At 35.5% G+C, this 20,850-nt stretch overlaps 1 protein-coding gene across 3 annotated transcripts in view; it reads right to left on the bottom strand.

The window, feature by feature from the left end:
• Positions 1-20,850, bottom strand: part of AP3B1 (adaptor related protein complex 3 subunit beta 1) — a 152,543-nt gene that overhangs the window by 76,213 nt on the left and 55,480 nt on the right. For all 3 annotated transcript variants that reach the window (XM_065860934.2, XM_071802570.1, XM_065860935.2), the window contains exons 8-14: positions 17,086-17,247; positions 14,917-15,014; positions 12,522-12,576; positions 12,371-12,442; positions 9,973-10,035; positions 8,980-9,112; positions 2,264-2,373 (exon numbers count right to left, since the gene is read on the bottom strand). In XM_065860934.2, the coding sequence (XP_065717006.1) occupies positions 2,264-2,373; positions 8,980-9,112; positions 9,973-10,035; positions 12,371-12,442; positions 12,522-12,576; positions 14,917-15,014; positions 17,086-17,247 (693 nt within the window). The remainder of the gene's footprint in view (positions 1-2,263; positions 2,374-8,979; positions 9,113-9,972; positions 10,036-12,370; positions 12,443-12,521; positions 12,577-14,916; positions 15,015-17,085; positions 17,248-20,850) is intronic.

Genomic DNA, 20,850 nt, shown 5'->3' with positions numbered 1-20,850 from the left:
TTCATTCAAGATCAGATCATATCATTTGGCTGTTTCTCCTACATCCAAATGCAAGAGTCCTTTAAAGACAGGGCTACACTCTTGCACAAAGGAATAGGGTAGGTGCCTTAAATTCAATAATGAGCCCAGAACAAGTTTACTGAACAGAAGAGGTCAGGAAAAAATACTCTGTGTAAACTATGAGTGTACAAAAGTGTGTGTAAACGTATGTATATTGTATAACAATGTAACAAGGGTCAGGAATCCTTGCTTTGTGTCCCTATGTCACATAGTAGACAAAAAACAAGAAACTGTGTTATGTCAAATCACAACCAATCTTGCCAAATTAAGACCAATGTTTAAAACACATGTGCAGATCCCAGGAATTCCAGTAATGCTTTATTAAACGTTGACATTTCAAACTATATATGATCCAAATAACATCTTCCTAAATGTGTGAAAAATATGCTTATCCTTTTCAGAAGTGTCTGAATGGGTTGAGGTGTTGGACTAGACGACCTTTAAGGGTCCCTTCCAAGCTAAACCATTCTGTGGTTCAGTGAAAGAATACATCCATTTTCAAACACAACAGGTGCGAGCTACTTCAGGACAATCATAATGCATTAAAATTATAAATATTAACTTATTCCAAATTTATTCTATAATCTGAAATCCTAAACATATTGAAGAAGATAAATTTCTGCTAGTTATTATTAAAAAATAGAGGGAAAACTGAAAAACAAGATGTACAACAATCATCCTGGAGAGCGTAAAGCATCACTATCACTGCTTCCTTCTTGAATAAAAAGCATGATTCAGATTAAGATTTTGATTTTTAGTTTACTCCTATGACTACTCTGTTCCACACACTCTTCTACTACTTACCATTTTCTGATACTCTGTACAACCTCATTAGTGGAGAACATGAGTATGTCGAAGTAGTTCAGGCACTGAAATGTCTTATTTTCACCCTTATTCACCTTTAAAAAACAATTTTCTTTTCCAAAAAAAATTCCCTGAATTTAACACTTGGAATATTTACTCAGAAGTAATAATTGTATAAAAAAGCTACAAAACTCTTAACTGTTAAACAGAGTATTTGGAAAACAACTGTTTTCTTTTATACCACATATGGAAATAAGATGACAAACTCATTTGGGGAAATCCCAGAAGCTGCGTATAATAAGATTTTACACAATCCATTAGACTGTAATTATCAATCAAAATATTGCACAAATTTTCTGAAAGCACAGGTGATTATTATAAAATAGGTAATACTTATCTGATATGTAGTTACCAAAGGTATCTTATAGCCTCTTTTGATTCTGGATATGAGTGATTCCATAGAATTATATTTTCTTTACATCAGTCATGTAGTTTGATCATCAGCTCTTTGAGGCTAAAGATATGTTTAATCTGTTCAGAAAGCAAGAACTGAGAAGACCACATTTTCTTTGCCAAATCCAACTATGGAAAATAGAGGATTCTCTAATTTAGAAACTATTTATTGCCCCATCAATAAATGTGTAATTATATGAAACTGAACAGTCCTATTTATATAATCTACAGGAAAATAATTATTGATAAATCAAAATCTGCCACCTTTGGGGATGACGTAATAGGTAGGTAATGGTCTTCAGCCCTACACTATAATTTATGACGGACCACTAAATGTTTTATCAATAACTGGGACTGTGAGGAGAATTTGGGAAGTAAATATTGACATACATAAACATCAATTTAATCTAAGGACAGATAAGAGCCAATAATGTAAATTTTACTGCTAAATGCCACAGAATCTTAAATACTCTAAGGACAAAAATGTAACTTCAATAAACATTGCAACACACTCACAGCACTGTGGCTGGTACCATGGAAAGGTCAGGTGATTTGGGTGAAGGGAAGAAGATTTTGAATGAAATTTTCTAAAGTCTAACTCAGATAAGTAAGGCAACAAGCTGCTTTGCCCTTATTTTCATTTGATCTTATCCATTCCATGTTCTAAACCTGCTGTTCATCGTGACCTAATGGTACTAGCAACTCAACATCTCCAGGGATCTCTTTCAAAATAGCTTCCCAGATCCAAGGCACAAATTGATGTCATCTAATAGCTTCTATTTGCTCTTCCTTAAGATCACGAAAAATGATATTTTATGTCAAAAAAAAGAAGAAAAAGTTGCATTTCTCTAACATAACTATTTCCATTTATGATACAAATTCAAAGGAGATGGTGTGATTTTTATCAGTCAACAACAAAAATAAGACATTGTGCACAAATACTCACTGTAATGTTATCCAAGAGTTTGGCCATATGCTTAATAATTTCACCATGGTGCGCTGGCTGGGTTTGCAGCAGTTTCTTAATGACAACAACACTTTCAGCAACTACAATTTCTGTTTAAGACAAAACAAATTATTAATTTTAAAGGCATTTATGCAAAAGAAAAAGGCATAAATAATTGATTATAAAAGATGTTATCAGCTTTCAAAATATGCTTTGCACAACTGAATTCTGTTTGCTCAGTAATGAAGATGTAAACCACTCTACTAAGTAATACAAGTTCAGCTTCCAGAATCAAGTTATAAGCAGCAAAAAGAGGACAGAGAAATATTCTAAATGTGAAAATATAATCCTATTACATGCTTTTTTTGAAATTGCCTTTTAGTAAAGATGCAGTTCGTATTTTTCCTTTTCAAATTGAGGAACAGCATGAAAAAACATCTGTTTTTCATTGAAATTATGCATATTCATAAGTAATTTGCTGTCTGTATTAAAAATACAAACGTGTTTAATTTTAAAAGAAATGCACAGTGTTAAAAGTAACAGCTCATCCATAAGCAGAGAAATATCTAAACATTTCCTTTGGGCTTTTTCACCTTATAAACAGACTCTCTCAGGTCTGTAACCTAATCTCAAATGAAGCTTCTAAATAGCAAGCTGTTGTAAGGTTTACGCCAAAGTCATGCACTGCAGTGCTTAACTAGTGTAACAAGTAACATTCACAGCCTGATCAACTTGTATGAAATGTACAATTTTTGAAGCTGAAAGAAACCACTGGTGCAGAGGTAAGCTTCTATGCAAGAGTAGACTCATGCTGTAAGAAAAGATGAAGAAAAGTCAAACATGGCAAAAGCTGAAACCAAAAGAAAAAGTTCAACATCATTCTAATTCTCACTTCTACTACAAAAAGAGAGTAAATATTTCCCTGAACTATCAATGTTTAAAACAAAGAAAAAGCCCAACTACCATTTGTTAAACACCACAGAGGTTTTCTTACCTTTTGACAATTAATCTGACACTTGGACCATTCATTCAGCAATTAAGTAAGCTGAAGTTTCAAAAGAATGGGGAAGAGATATCTAAAGATGTCTAAATTTTGTATAGCTTTTTTTAATAGCTTTTTTTTTTTCTAGAAAAGCAAACTTCTTTATGGAGAAAGGCTTTTCAAAAGCTCTCAGTACACATCATTATGCCATAGGCCTCTGAAATGCTTAAATCTTATTGCAACTTTTTGTGCCATCCTTTATTCGACATGACATCTCAGTCATTTTTCTAGACTAATTTTTTGAAGCAAGGTTAACATGTCTACTTCATATATCTCAAGGTCCTGTACAATCCTCCACACCAATTTAATTTAGACTCTGTTTTACCAGGTATGAAAATAAGAAGACAATTCTCAAAATTTTAAAATTACAATCTGGAATATTTAGAATGGGGAACAATTTAATGACAACCTTCATCACTGAATGTTTTGTGATACTACTTAACATGGAGAAGGGTTAAGCAAAATAAAACTGAACCCAAAAAACTGAGTGGACATGAAGTCATTATTAAAAACACTTATTGACAATGTAGAACTGAAAATGGTAAAATGAAGTGCAGCAGATAAAGTGTCATCATAGGAACTATCTTAATGCCATCTGTGGGAGCAAATTCAAATAAGTGAACCAGAACTGTAAGCAAGTTAACCAGTATGGTTCCTTTTACATTAGTTTAGATACTAAAAAGGAAAGTACAAAAAAAAAATCAAAATGAAGTTGTCTTAGACCAGGGATTGAAGAGAGGCTGTCTGAGGCTTGCTTTGTGCACATGAAGAATCCCCAAAATGACATAAAATACAGGTCATGCATTTAAGATCAAAGACAAAAAAAAAAAAAAAAAGACAAAAAGAAAAAAGACAGGTGGTGTGATAAAACTGGTATCCTGCACGAGCAGTAGGAAAATCTAAAAATGTAACTGTTAGACGTATCAAAGTGCATACAAGGCAATGATAAATTACTGCAATAATTTAAAAACAGAGTGTAAATTACATCTAGAGGGTCATAAAGGTAAATTAACTTCATAAAACAAAGACTAAATATCACAGAAAATCTGATCAGGAATGCTTGAATTACCAATCAAAAAGACTAAAAGAGAGGTATCAGCAACTTTCACAAGTCATAGTAAAAATCTTGGTATAATGTTCATCGCTAGTTTACTTCAAACAATTCTGAAGCAATATGGAAACGAGTGCTCTGAGTAGGATAATCTCTGAAGACCCTGAAGCATGACAACTTCTCAAAAACCTAAAATATACTGTCATACAACGTTCCATTTTGCCAAATAATGATGTATATAAAACATTCACAATGTAGCAGACAGTAAGTGAATTACAGGCTTCTTCATAATTGAGAATTTGGCCACATTATAACTGATACTCATACAAAGACATTAGCAAGAACTGAATTACCAGAGACTATTCAAAAGCTGCATTCTGAAATACTATATTTGATACCATTGATGTTGAGTCAAATTTTCTTTCACTTACAGTAACTGATACTTGGCAGAGTGTGAAACATACAACTGAAGACTAATTTATCCACAATCTATATGTATAATCACTATTCCTAAAAGGAACAAAACTGCATCAGCTCCTTTTGGAAGGAATATGCCAACTGAACCTCACAGCAAGGCTGTGAAAGTGATTAAATGCACCCTCAGCACCTTTGCAGACATCACCAAGCTGAGTCATGCAGTTGACACACTTGAGGGATGAGATGCCATCCAGAGGGACCTGGACAAGCTCAAGAAGTGGGCCCATGTGAACATCATGAGGTTCAACAAGGCCAAGCCCAAGGCCCAGCAGCTGGGTTGGGGTAACCCCCAATATCAATACAGGCTGGGGGATGAAGGGATTGAGAGCAGCCCTGTGGAGAAGGATTTTGAGGTAGTGGTGGGTGAAAGACTGGACATGAGATGGCAATGCACACTTGCAGCCCAGAAGGCAAATTCTGTCTTGGGCTGCATCAAAAGGAGCAGGACCAGCTGGTCAAGGGAGGTGATTCTACCCCTCTGGTGAGACCCCATCTGGAGTCCTGTGTCCAGCTCTGAAGCCCTCAGTACAGGAAAGACATGGACCTGTTGGAGAGGGGCCAGAGGAGGCCACAAAAATGATCATCAGGATGGAACACCCCTCCTGTGAGGACAGGCTGAGAGTTGGGGTTTTTCAGCCTGGAGAAGAGAAGGCTCCAGGGAGACCTTATTGTGTGTGGTGTTTTAGTACTTAAAGGCGGCTTGTAAGAATGATGGGGATGGACATCGTAGCAGGGCCTGTTGCGACACGACAAGGAGTGATGGTTTTAAAGTAAAAGAGGGGAGACTCAGACTGGATATAACAAAGACTTTTTTTCTAATGATGAGCACTGTGGAACACCAGCACAGGTTGCCCAGATGCCTCATCCTCAGAGACATTCAAGGCCAGGTTGGATAGGGCTCTGAGCAACCTGATCTAGTTGGAGCTGTCCCTGCTCATTGCATGGGGTTGGACTGGAGGAACTTTAAGGGCCCCTTCCAACCCAAACCATTCTATAATTTTGTGATTATTTGAGTTATTAGAAGGCTATGCAAATAGTTTAAACTACAGTTAAAAGGTAATTATTACAGGGAAGTATTCAGACAAACATAAAGTTTCTGCTTTTCAGAACTGTCTGAAGTCTCAGCTTTTACCTGGTTAATTTTCCCACTCTTATAAACAAAAGAACTCAGAAACCACACTAATACATTTAAATTGAACACTACAAGGAGTTGGTGTTATTTTATGCCATTCTAACATAATTCCAAAAGCTAGGTAGTGGTTACCTGATGTATGAAGAGTTCCAGTTATTTTATGACTTGCCTTTCCCTAACACTGTTCAAATTTGTATAGATTCAAAGGATAAAAGCTGGTTCACCTATACATCCTACAGTTGTGTTTACATTCTCTATTAAGCATAACCTTCAGCTTTCAACTGAAAATGAAAGTCACTCATCTGAGAGAAACATGCAGGATCCCTAGTATATGTAGTACAGACAGACAAAAAGAGACTTTCTATTATCTCATCTACCTCTTACATCTAAAATGACTTTTATGTCATCATGGAGCCAGCAGTCAGCTGAAATTATCAAGACCATAGCTGAAAGGAAACACATCACTCAAGTGCCAAATATCACATCAAAGAGGCAAAATGACTTTTTGTACTTCCCTCAGCAGAAGAGGAAGTCTCAGGTCTCAACATGGTTTCCGGAAACAAGGCTCTGGGGAAGTTGAGAACTGCTTTTGAAATTTTATTTGCATATTTATGAGTTCTTTGTTTAATGTCAAATTTCCCCTACTGAGGGAAGAAAAACATTTGAATCACAGAAGCACATACAGAAACTAGAAAGTTTGATGATGAGACATTCAAAGAGCTCTGTGAACAGTTATCTCAGCTGGACCTGAGTGACTCCTGAACAGACTGTTTTGTGTAACAACACTCTGCTCCTCAGCACCCAAGATCCAGAAGGATTAATGCCACAGTTCCTGTGCCAGATACAGCTGAGGTATCTTGCCTCTTGGGTTGTACCTAAATTAAAGCCCTTTCCACAACAAGAGCACAGAATTAGAAGGTGGTTTGCCACAGGCTCATTCTTCAAGATTCTATTTTGATCTGGTGGAATTAATTTGGTCACCTCTCTTCCACGCTCAAGTGAATTTCCCATAATAAGAAAACAGCGCAGAGAAAGCAGAGCTGACTTCAAAACCTGCTGGATCTACCAGCTTGGGCTTCTACACTAAGAAAGGCAGCAGAACTGCTTCTGGGCCTCAAACAACCATGGAATAACTAGGATAATAAACAGATTGCTTGCACACTTTAAGGGTGAAAGTTGGAGGAAAGCAAGATTAACCAAGACTTTAAAATCTATTATCCCATGCATGCTAAATCTCCTTTTTTCTCCCTTACCATGGCCAAAACTCTTCTTACGTTCAGTAAGCTGTGACTATTGTTAATTTCCTGCCACCTGAGCAGAGGTACCATGTAAATTATACCATTCTACACATTCTTTGAAAGAAGGAATAAAGACAGTATGGCAAGCACATTGCCAGCTGCCAAGTTTAAAAGATCTTCAACACATACTTTCAGAACAGTAAGCACAAGAAGATAATTTTATTTGCTTAACAACTACTTAGAAACAGTCAAGAAAGCTAATCTTGTTGATACAGAACTTTGTATACATGCACATGCACATGTGTGTGTGTGTGTATGGAAGTACTTTGAAGAAAATACTAAATCGAGAAACTATGATAAAAGAAAAAAGCCCTTTCCTCTTACCTTGGTTCCTTCTCAGCAAAAAGAAAAACAAAGCAAGAAAATGGAAAGAAGGAGTAAGTAACAAACTCAGTATTGTGAAGTGATAGTTTTATTATTTTATTTAAGACAGGAAAAAAAAGGGGGGTGGGGGGGATGTTATACATGCTGAAAGAAGCCTGCTGACCTAAGAGGAAGACTGTTAGTAGAATTAAGCAGAATCAAGAGCAAGTTTTGAAGCCTCTATTTTTAATGCGGTCATTGCTGAATGCAATACAAAAAGCTGCACTGTGCAGACATGGTCTGGTAACACAATATGGGAAGACACTGTAAACACAGCTGATAACCAGAAAAGCATAAAGGAACATAAGGTCTGGAGCACTAGGAAATGAAAGTTACATATATTAAAACTACCAAGCTATACACTGAGGACTCTTGGAAATTTTTGATACAAGGTACAGTGAGAGAGAAGGAGAACTTGTAGTTCATAAATCAAAGAAGAGAAAGACCTGAGTGTATCAGCAGGTCACAGAATGATTGTGTCTCTATTAAAGATCTTAGGATTACCATGAAAAATATGTCCAGTAGATATAGAGAGGAATTAATGTCACTTTTCCAAGCCTAGATTAGATCTTACCTGTGATCTCTGAACAACTCTAATTATTCCAGGCCACCTCAAAAACAAGCTGTTCCTTCTTCCTGACATTATTATTTTTAACTATGTATTTTTTAACACTATTTTCAACATTTAACCATATTCATGTAGACTGGACATTATAGAATAAGCTTCTGATTATCTTATTGATTTCTTCTGTGCAATATTCACTGGTAACTAGTAAAAACATACAATTTTATCAGGTATTGATTTACAGTGATGCTATATCTCATTCAACTTGATCTGGTTGTTGCTGTATTCCTTAGTGACTTGGAAACAGAAGGCTAGGCTACAAAATCAAGCCAAATTTGGGGTCGTTTATCCTAAAACTGTTTAATATGTTTTTTCAGTTAGTCATTGATACGCTAAAAAAAAAAAAATTCCAAGCTTTCAGCACCCTCTACAGGCTGTTTCGATACAACTAAACATAGTAACTACTGTTGTCTATGATAATCACAACAGCACACTTTAATTACAGCCTTTTGAGGAAAATAAAAAAGTAAATATGTAATTGCAGGCCACAAGGAATTTATTTCACTAACAGAAGAGAAAAAAAGCACCCAGTGATTATTACAGCCTTTTGAAGTGCTTCAAACAAGAAGAAGCACCAGAATCACTATTTTTATCCAGGCATGTCAGCTGAATTCTTACAAAAGTCAACTGCCATACACTTTTTAACATGATCTGCTCTGTGTGGTTCTCATTAAGAAAAGGTTTCATACCATCAGCTACTCAGAAAACAAACACAACATTTCACTTACCATCCCTGTTGGACAGCAAACATACGAGGCCATTAAGGCATGTGTCAGTCACTTCGGTGATGTTAGTCGCACATCTGCCTATAGCCTGAATTGTAGCTGCAGCAAACTGTTTATCTTGGCTTTTCACATAAGTCTAAGGAAACAGGATTTTTATTAGTCAATACATGTCTTGTCAACCAAAGATTTATCATATTATCCTCATAAGACAGACACATTGTATAACAAATTCAATCTAGAAAGCTACACTGCACATGAGAAGTCATACTTTTTCACCTCATTGTCAGTTTTAGAAGACATTTTCTTGCTGGCTTGGGTCATCCATGGCCACACAAAACTCTGATTTCAAGAAAGCTTTGGACAGGGGTCAATTACCCAAAACCAGCAATCACTTTGTGTGCAAGGTTGGAGGAGTTGATGAGCCTTCTTTTCAGAGGGGTTCCAGTTCATTTAACCACGAGCAGCTGTGAAACTATGAATAACCTACCTGCCTGAGAACCAGTAACTTTCAGAGAAATCCAGCCAGAGAACTGAAGCAATGATAATAAATGTCATAAGCAAAGAGGAAAGAAAGAAGGACAGACACTGTTTCACAATACAGGCAGAACATCTTGCTGATATATATACAGATATTGCAGATAATACTACTTCAAATGACTTACAGAAGGTTTGGCAAGTGCTAATGGCCAAATATTGGTAAAATTAAGACCTTATCTAGTGACTTACAGTGTCAGTCAAGCTGGTAGAGTTTGTTTTAAAGAATTTTGAATGATTGAGTTTTTCTCACCACTTATTTTTTTAATTTTTGCTAGCTGGAAAGAGAGTGAGAAACTTTGGAACTCCTTTGCACATATAAAAAGCTCCATTATCCATTACAATACAAGACAGTTTCATTTCCACTGCAAACACATTTTATCATGGAAAACACTTTCCCTTGAAAACTTAAGACTAAGAATCTAGATGAAACATCCAACAATGGCAACACTTTGCACAAACCTGAAATTCTCGAAGCAGCGTAGATATGTTGGCTTCATTTGCTAAATTTGTCAAGATTTCAAGCTACAAGAAAAAAATCAGATATTTTATCAAAAGCTAAAATATTACAAACAGTCCTACATATACACTATGCTTTTACTGTATATAAATAAAAGATAATACTACTAAAAATACCACTTAGAATTCAATAGAGTATACCAGGTTTCAGTATAAACTGGTAGCAGCACTGCACTCTGGAGGAACATTCTCCTTGCAAGTACACACCAGGCTTTCAAAGCAGGACTCTAGGGTTCAGTGATGCATTTTGTATGAGCTTTAGCCTTCATGTTGCATTGCATATCAAATGGGCTTGAAATACTTCTGGCAACACTGTTTTCAATGCTATACAACAGGCCCTAGCGTATAAGAAGCATGTGACACCGTAAGAAGAAATAACGGAAATCAAAACTCCAGCAGGGGAGAAATAAAGTTTCTGTTATATCCAGTTGAACTGCAATAAAAGATCTTAAAAATCAGGAAAGAAACAGTTGCATCTATGAGACTCCTCAGATCTTAATCTACATCAACAACATCAGATCCTGAGAGGTCTCTTCTTTGTTCCTGGTGAACAGGAGGATGATATACAACACCTGGCACACACTGTTAAGATGTTATCCTTCTGGGTTGTTTTAACTTTGAAGAAGAAAGAATTACTATATAATCTGAATGAGGTAAACTGAAGAAAAAGACTACTCTGCCTCTGTCAAGGGAAGTCATGCCTCAGAAAACTGTTGGTACTTTTTGCTGGATGTGCACAGACAAGGACACTTAATTGATACAATCCACTTGCACTTCAGAAGCAATTTGATAAAGACTTGTCACCAAAGGGTCTTAAAGATAGATATTCTAGCATAACATATAAAGCAAGTGGATAGAGGAATATGCAGGAAAAAAAAATACTATTTTACAGAGCAGGAAGGCTATCAATGGAATCCCACAAATACCTTCGTTGGTGTTTTGCTTTTCAACATACTCATATATGAACTATTTAAGTAATGAGAAGATCAAACATAGATAAATGTAAAGTAATGTTTGTAACTTTGGAAAAATCCTTAACTTTACAGAAAATGATAACTGAGCATTTCTGGTTAAAATACAAGCTAAGCAGTCATCAAAAAAGAAAATTTGACATTGGGAAAGAACTGAGAACAAAACAGAAATCTAAACAGTGGAGCAGATGAATTCCAGGGTGCTCCTACATCTTAAATACTGCCATAGGTCTCATCCTCCTATTTTAAAGGCAGATAGGATGGAACTATGGGGGTAGGGAGCGAAGAAAAGTACAGGATTTTCTTACGTATGTAACAGTGTAAGTTGGCCTAAACTTTTAAGCCACCAAGAAAGAACTGAGACAATGAAGGGAAAAACTAAAATTTCTACTTCTCCATCTATTCATCACTGCATTATCAATTAAAATGGGAATTTAAAAGTATCAACTTCCAAATTATTTCAGGAGTGACTTTTCCTGGATAACACTAAGTCTTACTAGTATTCTCAACGCTTTTCGTAATCACTAAGTGTGGGGAAGACTTATTGTCTCCAACTGCCTCAAATTTACTTAGATTTAATGCTGGACTATTAAAAATACGGTGGGTTGGCCATAGCCATCTTGGACTACACCACTCTGCACATGTAATGAGGGTATAAAATTGATGCAAAAAAAAATAAGGCAAAAATAATGTTCCTTTAAGAAACTTGTACCTTCACTCCTTCCACAGAAGTGCCTATGACAATCTAAAGCAAAACAAGAGAAAAGACAGTAGACAATTTTTTAGCTATTGTTTTGTCAAGGATTTCATAACTGTTAAAGACCAAGAATAGAGAAAACAAGAAGATGGCATCTTAAAACAAGCATTGAGATGTGGCCTTGAGGAAAGCCTAAAGTACTTCTCATGTTGAATGCTGACTTCAAAGGGAATTTGGGATTCTAACACTGTCCCATTTTGTCCAGGAAAACAGATTTAAACTATGTTTAAGCCAACAGTATCAAAGGCTGTGTGATTTAATTTCTTTTCATTTGAGAACATTCTTCCTCCCATGAAGACAGTCAAACTCTAAATGTTTGGATGGCTAGTTAGATAAAAATAGTACTGCAGTGTATCACTGAAAGGTACCAAAAGCTGTAGTGGAAAACATAACCCATCTGCCAACTACAACATGAAAACAAGAGAACTTTGAGATAATCTGACAAGCCTGAAAGACACTCGTGGACTTCACTAAAAGCCACAACTCTACACTTCTTAGTGTAAAAAGGAACAGCACAGAATGATGTGTGTCATATGAGTGCAAGAAAATTTTACCTTCCTGTTGCAAACAGAATTGTCCAGCAGTATATGGATGAATTTACTTCTAAACTCACCTTCAGTGTTTTGATCATTGTCGGATCAGTTGATCTAACATAGAAACTCTTCATATAAGGTTCAAACATGCCCTGAAAAGCAGAACATATTTAAGTAGCTTTCCTGTGTTTCATATAAAACGTGCTTTAGAAAATTCTAAATAGGGTATACCTTCCTCTGAATCGACATCGTGGCAATATTTTGCAGAACAATATACTGCACCTCCCTAGAATTTGAAGAGAAAAACAAGAGTTATTCTGCAAAATTACAGATACATAGAATAATGCATCATGGCAAAGAAAGTGCAATTCTATTTGAATCCAAAGTCATTTTATTTGATACATTTGATTGGCACAAACAGAAGGAAGAAGTTTATTGTCAACTGCTACAATTTCCTCATCACATTCATCATTTCACAATTTTGATCAACACAGGAAGATGCATCATGAAACCAGAATCTCGTTTTTAAAAACTTCAATATGCAAAAAAATCACCAACATCAGAGCAATGGTGCTTCTTGTAGGCCTTGGGCTTTTTTAAAACCAAAAATCTGTTTGAAACATTGCCATTTTGGCATCTCCAGAAACAGCTCACAAAACCCTCACATTTTGTCTACCACCTTGAAATGTAAATATTTCAGGATGACATACCTGAGAACAAAACCACATGGGCCTTATCTGCAGTGTGGAAGTGACTGTATTAGTCAGAACAGCTAATCCTTACACAACTAGCAAGAATTGCTATGACTTTTGTGTCTTAAAAAAAATTTCCTAATAATTTTCAAAAATGTTCAGGGTCTCCTGTGACTTAAGAGTATACACTGGAAAACATGCACATCTATAAAGACCAGCACTTTAACAAAACAGACTTTGTCAAGACACAGATAACAGAATTATGTAAAATTCTAAATACAAAGACATTAAACATGTTTGGAGGATATTCTCATCATTAATGTATTAGTTTAAAAGCAGGAGTGAGAAAAAAAATAAATTTAGGTACTAGTAGAAAGCTTTTAAACCACAGAGTTTCTGCCACCAATTGCTTAAAAACTAAGTAATAATTTACATGCAATTTTTCTGAACCATGAGTGCTCAAATTCTTTCAGGATGCAAATCACATCCTAATAGAGAAATCATCACATCCATTATCTCCTCTTATTCCAAACTGTCTAATAGCTTTGTGGCAATTACAGCTGTTGCTTACAAAGAAAAGTAATAATAGAGAAGTACTTAATATCTTTTAAACCTATTTTAATGTAATTCTTACAAAGGTACATGGAAATAGTTAGCTACACATGATGAACCAAGACTAGAAATTGCTATAAAATGCTCTTCCAGGCACTCTCACCTTAACTAGATTATAGGATATTTGACATTAATTTAAAGGCCATAGGCACATAACTTGAAGGGCAAACAGCAAAAGCTTATTTCAAAGTGGGTCTAATAGCAAAAGTGTTCCACACAGACTGGTAACAGAGAATGGACAAGCCATTCAATATAGGAAAATCAGAAGACCAGCACTATTCTAGGCATTAGGTGAGGTACAGGAAAGATGTGACTTCTCTTATGAAATTTGAGTATAAATGAGCAATAAACAATACGCAAAAATAATCCCTTCAACTTATGAATTTAGTTCTATACATAACCTGTACATATTCCAAACTGCTTTAGCCATTTTACTTATCTTTGTATAGTATAAAGAGAATGGGAAGCATAGTGTAGTATAAAACCAAACACAAAAATAACAGTGATTCATTTTTATCTGAAATAAAAACACGAATACTCTATCAAGCCCAAATGTACAGCTTTAGTAACTTTTAAATGATAAAGACACTAGCCATGTGCACACTGCAGATGTTTACAGAGAAAGAGCTCTATGGTGACTGGGTTTACAAAAGTTAAAGCCCATCTAAGACAAGTAATCTTGTCAGACACAACAGAAGAGGGGCTTTTTAACGGCTTCTTGTCTGTTTGATGTCACCAACTTTAAAAAATAAATCATTTTCACATAAACTTTTTAAACTCATAAATTCTTTAAAAACAGTCCAAGGATTAAGGAAACATAGGGGATTCAGCAGTATCCAAGTGCTATTTTAACAAATATGTTTCCTAGTTTGTCTGTCAACAACAAGTCTTTAATATAAAGAACAAGAAAAGAAAACACACATCTGAAGACGTTTTTAGTGCCTAGCGAGACAGTAAGGAACTCCAATATAATTAAATTTCCAATAACTTCCAGTAATTCAAAAAAATCAAGGAACTAAGCAAACTAGTTAGTACTACCCCTATTTGTATACTAAGTAGAAAGCTATGATTCTTCTCAGAATGAATGTCATAATTAAGAATGAAACATGATATTGAATGATCACTGGATGTGATAGTGAAAATGATGGAATTGCTTTTAATGATCTTCATTTGTTAAGTAAAAATTAACATTACAGGACAATTTTTACATGAAACTCTAATACCACAACAGTTATATTCTTATAACTATGGCTAAAAAAGTATCTGCAAAAAACCCTCACAAAAAAGTAGACATAGTAATGTAAAGCACGGAATTGACATACCTATTACTACGCAGTAAACGCACCAAGGACTTAGAAACAATACCAGCTTCAGATTTTGGTGCTGAATGCCAGTAAAGCTGTGCAACTGCCATTACCACCTAAAACAAGAACATTCAGAACAGCATGTTAACTTTGAACTGTTGTACATGTTGATAACAGTTGCTTCAGACCTACAGAACTACCAACTCACTCTTCTTCAGAAAGCGAATGGCATACCCATGTTCATTGAAATCAACAAAGCAGACTGTGGGAAAAATATCAAAATCAAGATATTTTAATTTATAAAATCAAAGGTAATGAAGTAACTCTCATTCCTCCTAGTTACTTATCGTATACTATAATATATAGAAAGAGAGAGGAAGAGAGACAAAGAGAAAAAACATAAACTGTAAACATACTGATAACCATCCTTAATAGGTCAGTATTGCTAACATCAGCTGTACAAATTAACTCTTTAAAACTTCTGAATATTTTGTGGTTCCATTTTTTATTAAATACAGGTTCAATATTACTTATTATTTAGTTTCCACTTAAAACTTTTCATTCCATTTCTCTATTATGCAACAACAGCTGCTATTACTGGCAACTTCTAGAGTCTCAAATCTAACAGAAAAGCAAAAACTACAGGGTTATATATCAGCATCCTGGCTGGAAAAAAGGAGAGGACTGAGATATAAGCAACTTAAAATCCATACTTATTTTTTTAAAGTTTCCTCCTAAGTAAAAGACAAATTATGATCTTCAAGCTAATGAATAAGTCATGTCACAGCCTTCCCTACAATACTGTCATGGTCAACTTTCTGTTCAAAACAAAACAAATCATAAAAAGGAGACTCCAAGTAAAGTCATAATTATGACACTTAACTTGGTATCTTAAATCTTACTACCAATGAAACAAAAATTATTATTGATCAATAAAAACTGATTAAAGACATCTGGAAAGAGGAAATAACTGGAAGATTTTTAGCAATATACTACAGGGATCTTTATTACTGACAAAAATCCAAGGTCAAAGAGAAAGCAATTAATTTAATTGGTGGTCAATTCTGTGAAGAGTACAAAAATTGGTGTAATAGCCATTCAAAGTAGCACGATTTCATTTGACAAAGTGCACTTAAAGATCTCAGTTAACTTTAATAACAGAAAGTTAAAGATCATAAATATGAGAATCAATACCATATTTAAAAGATATAAAGAAAATTATTTATGGAATGTGGAAGATAAGCAACTGAACCTCTTCTCAGTGCAGTGTGATGGCAAACACACCTCAACATACGTTTTCTTACTGTGAGATAAGGAAATATTGTATAGACATTGAACAGTGATTTTAGCAAAAGGCTGTGTTCTAACACAATTATTATTGTAAAAGTTTATTCAACTTGTTTCCAAAGTCTGCTAGTAGACTATAAGTAGTTGTGAAAAGAGTCAGAAGTTAGTTGGAATCTAGAAGTATGTTTCATGGGAGAAAAAAAAAACTGATCTGTTTAGCTTATCAAGAGCAGGTTCAGTGGTGACTTATTCATGGTGCAGGGTTTTTTTTTTTTGCAATTATATGAATATCAATTATCACTGGAAGTCTTTTCCTGAAGATGTCTGTCTTGATTAACAGGACAAACAAGTTATAAAAAAAGTTCTGTGCTTTGAGTAATGTCACAATGATTCACCATGAGCACATGGCTTTTTCCAGTTTTAAAAATCTACCTGCATCTTAAATCTCACGGAAATATTGCAGAGCATACTATAGTCATAACGTCATATCTATCATGGAACTCTGCCAAGGTACCAATGATAAGAATCTCGCTTAGACTGACAAAGAATTTAGGCACATAGTTGTCTACTTCTAAAATGTGAGGAAAGCACAACCACCAAAACTGAAAGTTTGTGCCATCATAGTTGCTGAGAACTTGAGCATTAAAAGCTAGTTGGTATGGTCACCACATACTGCTGAAGCTGGATTCAAATGTTCTAAGACTCTGTTTGTCCTTAATATTTGGAGCACATATCACATACAGTTCTGGTGTTTTACTCAGAAGTTAATTTCAAAAACAGAAAGAACCACCATACCATACATTACTAGAGAGTAAGACTATATTTTTCAATCTTTTAAATTTTCTAGAAGCATAGATATTTAGTAGTTTAACATTTTAATCAAAAAGGAATTTGTCATACAGCAGCATTTCGGCTTTGAAGTAAGGGCTTTGTATTTCGTAACAGCAGCCTGTGATCCGGGTCCATAGTGTAGGTGTTTTTCACTTTCCGATCCTTTTCTTTCTGTTCTTCATCAGATTCATAGAAATTATTTTCACTATATTCTTCCACCACCTCATCATTCTACCAAAAGACAAAATGACAAATATAAATAGAATATTTGAATCAATAGGTTTTACTTATTATGGAAGTCACATACAACACCACAAATTCATGTAAGATTTACACACTTCTCAAGCCTGGCCTTTTCTGTTGAAGTACAAAGCCTTGAGTTGTTTAAACGAAGGAATGAGTTATAAGCACAATGTCACTTAAGAAAACAACACACTGAAATAATTTAGTAAAGTTTGAGATATTAGTAAATCAATCCTCTTTTACTCTGGAAGCTAAATAAAACAATATAAAGGAATATGTTGGATTATGTAAACATTATAAATTAAAACAAATCTTAAGATTTTTGATGTGCATCAAAAAATGGATAAAGAATATATGCCTGTATTTAATTAGCACTAAAAACTCCCAAACTTAAAATAATTAAGACGGAAACCAGCAGGATTAGATCAAAACAAAACATCAGATCCCAGAAGATCTGGTTTGGATTATCAATACCGAGAGTACTCCACATTACAAACCATTTCTTTTTTTTTTTTTTAAAAAAAGCTACTGACTTCTCCACCTTCTTATATCCAAGGGTGTGTCCGTTCTCTCCTAAATTCCTCCATCTCACTTCGTCACCAGAACACAAAACTAAAACAAAGAGCATTACTGTGGATAGCTGGAGCTACTCACATTACAATGGACTCGCTGGTACCAAAGACCAACTGTACCAATAGCTTTGCTTGTCTGTCTTTGAAGTTTCTGCCCAACTATTTTAAGGAATATCCAACCCTACACAATGATTTAAAGAGAGTTATTTAAGTCATATACCAAATTGCTGATTTTTTAAAAGACACAGTTACTTTTGAGACAAATCTATCTTTTTAATTCTAGCTGGCAGTAAGGAAAGTGAATGGAAGAACAGCTAGAAATGAAAATAAATACTTATTTAATAGGTCTTCAGAAAAGTAGGCAAGAGTAACTTCAAATATTTGTTGCATGCCTTGGTCAAATTTCATGTGTAGTGAAAGACCCATAGAAATGTCTTCAGTAGAGGCAGGGATGTAAGGGGGAAAAAAATTGAAAATAAAATTTCCTTACGCATTTCTTCTAATTTTTATTACTTGATGCCAACAGTGCTCTTGGTGTTCTACAGAATCTTCAGCAAGCTCTTAGATTTCTTATGCAATGGCAACTCAAGTGATTTAGTTTGTTTACTTCTCTGTCTGTACATCTTTGTGTCAGTCACTCTTCTAAACTAAAAACTTGGGATGCTAAATCAAGATTACAAGTAACCAAATTCCTCCCTTGTCTATAGGACAGGCAACTTGAAAGCAAAATTCCTGATCCCAGTGCATCTCAACCCTGCACTGCAGAAGCTTTCTCTAACAGAAGGAGGATAATTCAGTCTTCATTGATTCAGTCTTCAGTATCCCTGCCTTGACTGCTAACAGGCACACACATCACTACTATTGAACTCAACAGGAATAAAGTTGGAAATTGTACTTGACTCATTAATTACTGTTGTAAACAAACAGCTTGAGCTCTCACATTTCCTTTTTTTTTTTTTTAATAATTGTTGGTTAGAAACATATTTGGAGCAGAATTCCAAATAATTATAAAGCAACTTAGGCCTGTTGTGAAAACATTTTAAATTAAATCCCATTAGAGCCTTTATATTGAATTACTTTCTTTATACCCCTAGCCTGGCCAGATCCCTCTTGTAGAGCCTTCATAACTTCAAGCAAATCATCACTCCTTCACTCCTGCCCAACTTAATCTGCTGGAGGGTAAGAAGGGTCTACAGAAGGATCTGGACTGGTTGGATCATTGGGCTGAGGTCAGTTGTATGAGATTCAACAAGGCCAAGTACCGCGTTCTGCACTTGGGTCACAACCACCCCAGGCAGCACTACGGGATTGGGAAGAGTGGCTGGAAAGCCGCCTGGCAGAGACGGATGTGGGAGTGTTGATTGACAGTGGCTGAACATGAGCCAGCAGTGTGCCCAGGTGGCCAAAAAGGTCAACAGCATCCTGGCTTGTATCAGGAATAGTCTGGCCAGCAGGGCGAGAGAAGTGATTGTGCCACTGTATTCATAGAATCATTTCAGTTGGAAGAGACCCTCAGGATCATTGAGCTGGTGAGGGGTCTGGAGCACAATTCTTATGAGGAGCAGGTGAGGGAACTGGGGCTGTTCAGCCTGGAGAAAAGGAGGCTGAGAGGAGACCTTATTGCTGTCTACAACTACCTGAAAGGAGGTTGTAGCAAGAAGCGGGTCTTGATCTCTTCTCCCAAGTAGCAAGTGACAGGACAAGAGAAAATGGTCTCAAGTTATACCAGGGGAGGTTTAGATTGGGTATGAGGAAAAACTTCACAGAGAGGTTTGTCAGGCATTGGAACAGGCTGCTCATGGCAGTGGTGGAGTCACCATCCCTAGAGGTGTTTAAAAGATGCATAGATGAGGCTCTTAGGGACATTGTTTAAGGGTGGACTTGACCATGCTAGGTTAACAGTTGGGCTCAATGATATTAAGGTCTTTTCAAGCCAAAATGATTCCATGATTCTATAATGGAAAAACAAAAAGTTAGCACTGCTAACACTAATAATTTTTACTACCAGCACAGTACAGAAAATAAGACTCACGCCTTTCAGAGGTGGGAGTCTTCCTCTTTTAACTATTAATGTTGAATCAACAAGCTGTTAGTTTCCACGGATAATTTCCTGCACACTTTTTCTCTAATAATCAGTATCTATATTGTGTCTACATGAAGCTGTGGGAGATGTTACTTCACACATCCTTGAAGAAATTCTAGATTTTGGTGACACTCAAATTTTTCAAATTTTAGATTAAAATGCTCCCATGCTTTCTCTTGTCCTTTTGATCACATTATATGCAGTTTCAGAGTTGATTTAAGACTAATCATGCCATTAAAAGTTTTTTATTACTCTGTTTGTTTGTTAAAAACATGTTTTATTTTCAACAGGATTAGAAAAATGATCTGGCTCACTTTCTGGTCACAGGATTACTAGAACCGCTGAATTTTCAAAAGGTGGTAAAGGAAGAGAGACAGAACAGAGGCATTCCCTTTCAGTGGGAGTCTTTATCTAAACTGCATTAAGTACACTTAACAGTTTGTAGTAGCACATGAATTAATTGTGCAGTTAATAGCTTTTCTAAATTGTGAAACCACTAAAAAGTTCAGAACCCTGGGAGAATGAAGTGATGAAAAACTGAGAGACCACTAGCATTTCAGGCTAGAAATTGCAAATGGACTCTGTGCATTCGCCATCTTCTGCGATTTATTTAATCCAGTAGAGAAGTGAGTACTTTAGCGTGACAGAACATGCGTAATTCTTTTTTATGTTATTCCAGACATACAGTTTAGGGACATCTTCATAAAGTATTAACAGCTTAAATGAAGAAACTGCCAGATAATAAGTTCCACTAGCCTGTTTTTAAAGTCACTAAGTAAATGAGCTAACATTTAACAGAGATCTTGCTCGAAATTACATTTAATATGGCATTAAAGTTGAGAATGTGCCTTCCATTTAGGATAAAGGGCATTATGTGAATACTTCAATTATATCCAAACAGAGTTTTAGACTTCAGTTTCTCTCCTCAGATTCATA

The sequence above is a fragment of the Patagioenas fasciata genome, chromosome Z (genome assembly GCF_037038585.1).
Source record: "Patagioenas fasciata isolate bPatFas1 chromosome Z, bPatFas1.hap1, whole genome shotgun sequence".
NCBI lineage: Eukaryota > Metazoa > Chordata > Aves > Columbiformes > Columbidae > Patagioenas > Patagioenas fasciata.
The sequence above is the reverse complement of the archived record's forward strand: the minus strand, read 5'-3'. Positions and strand labels throughout refer to the sequence as shown.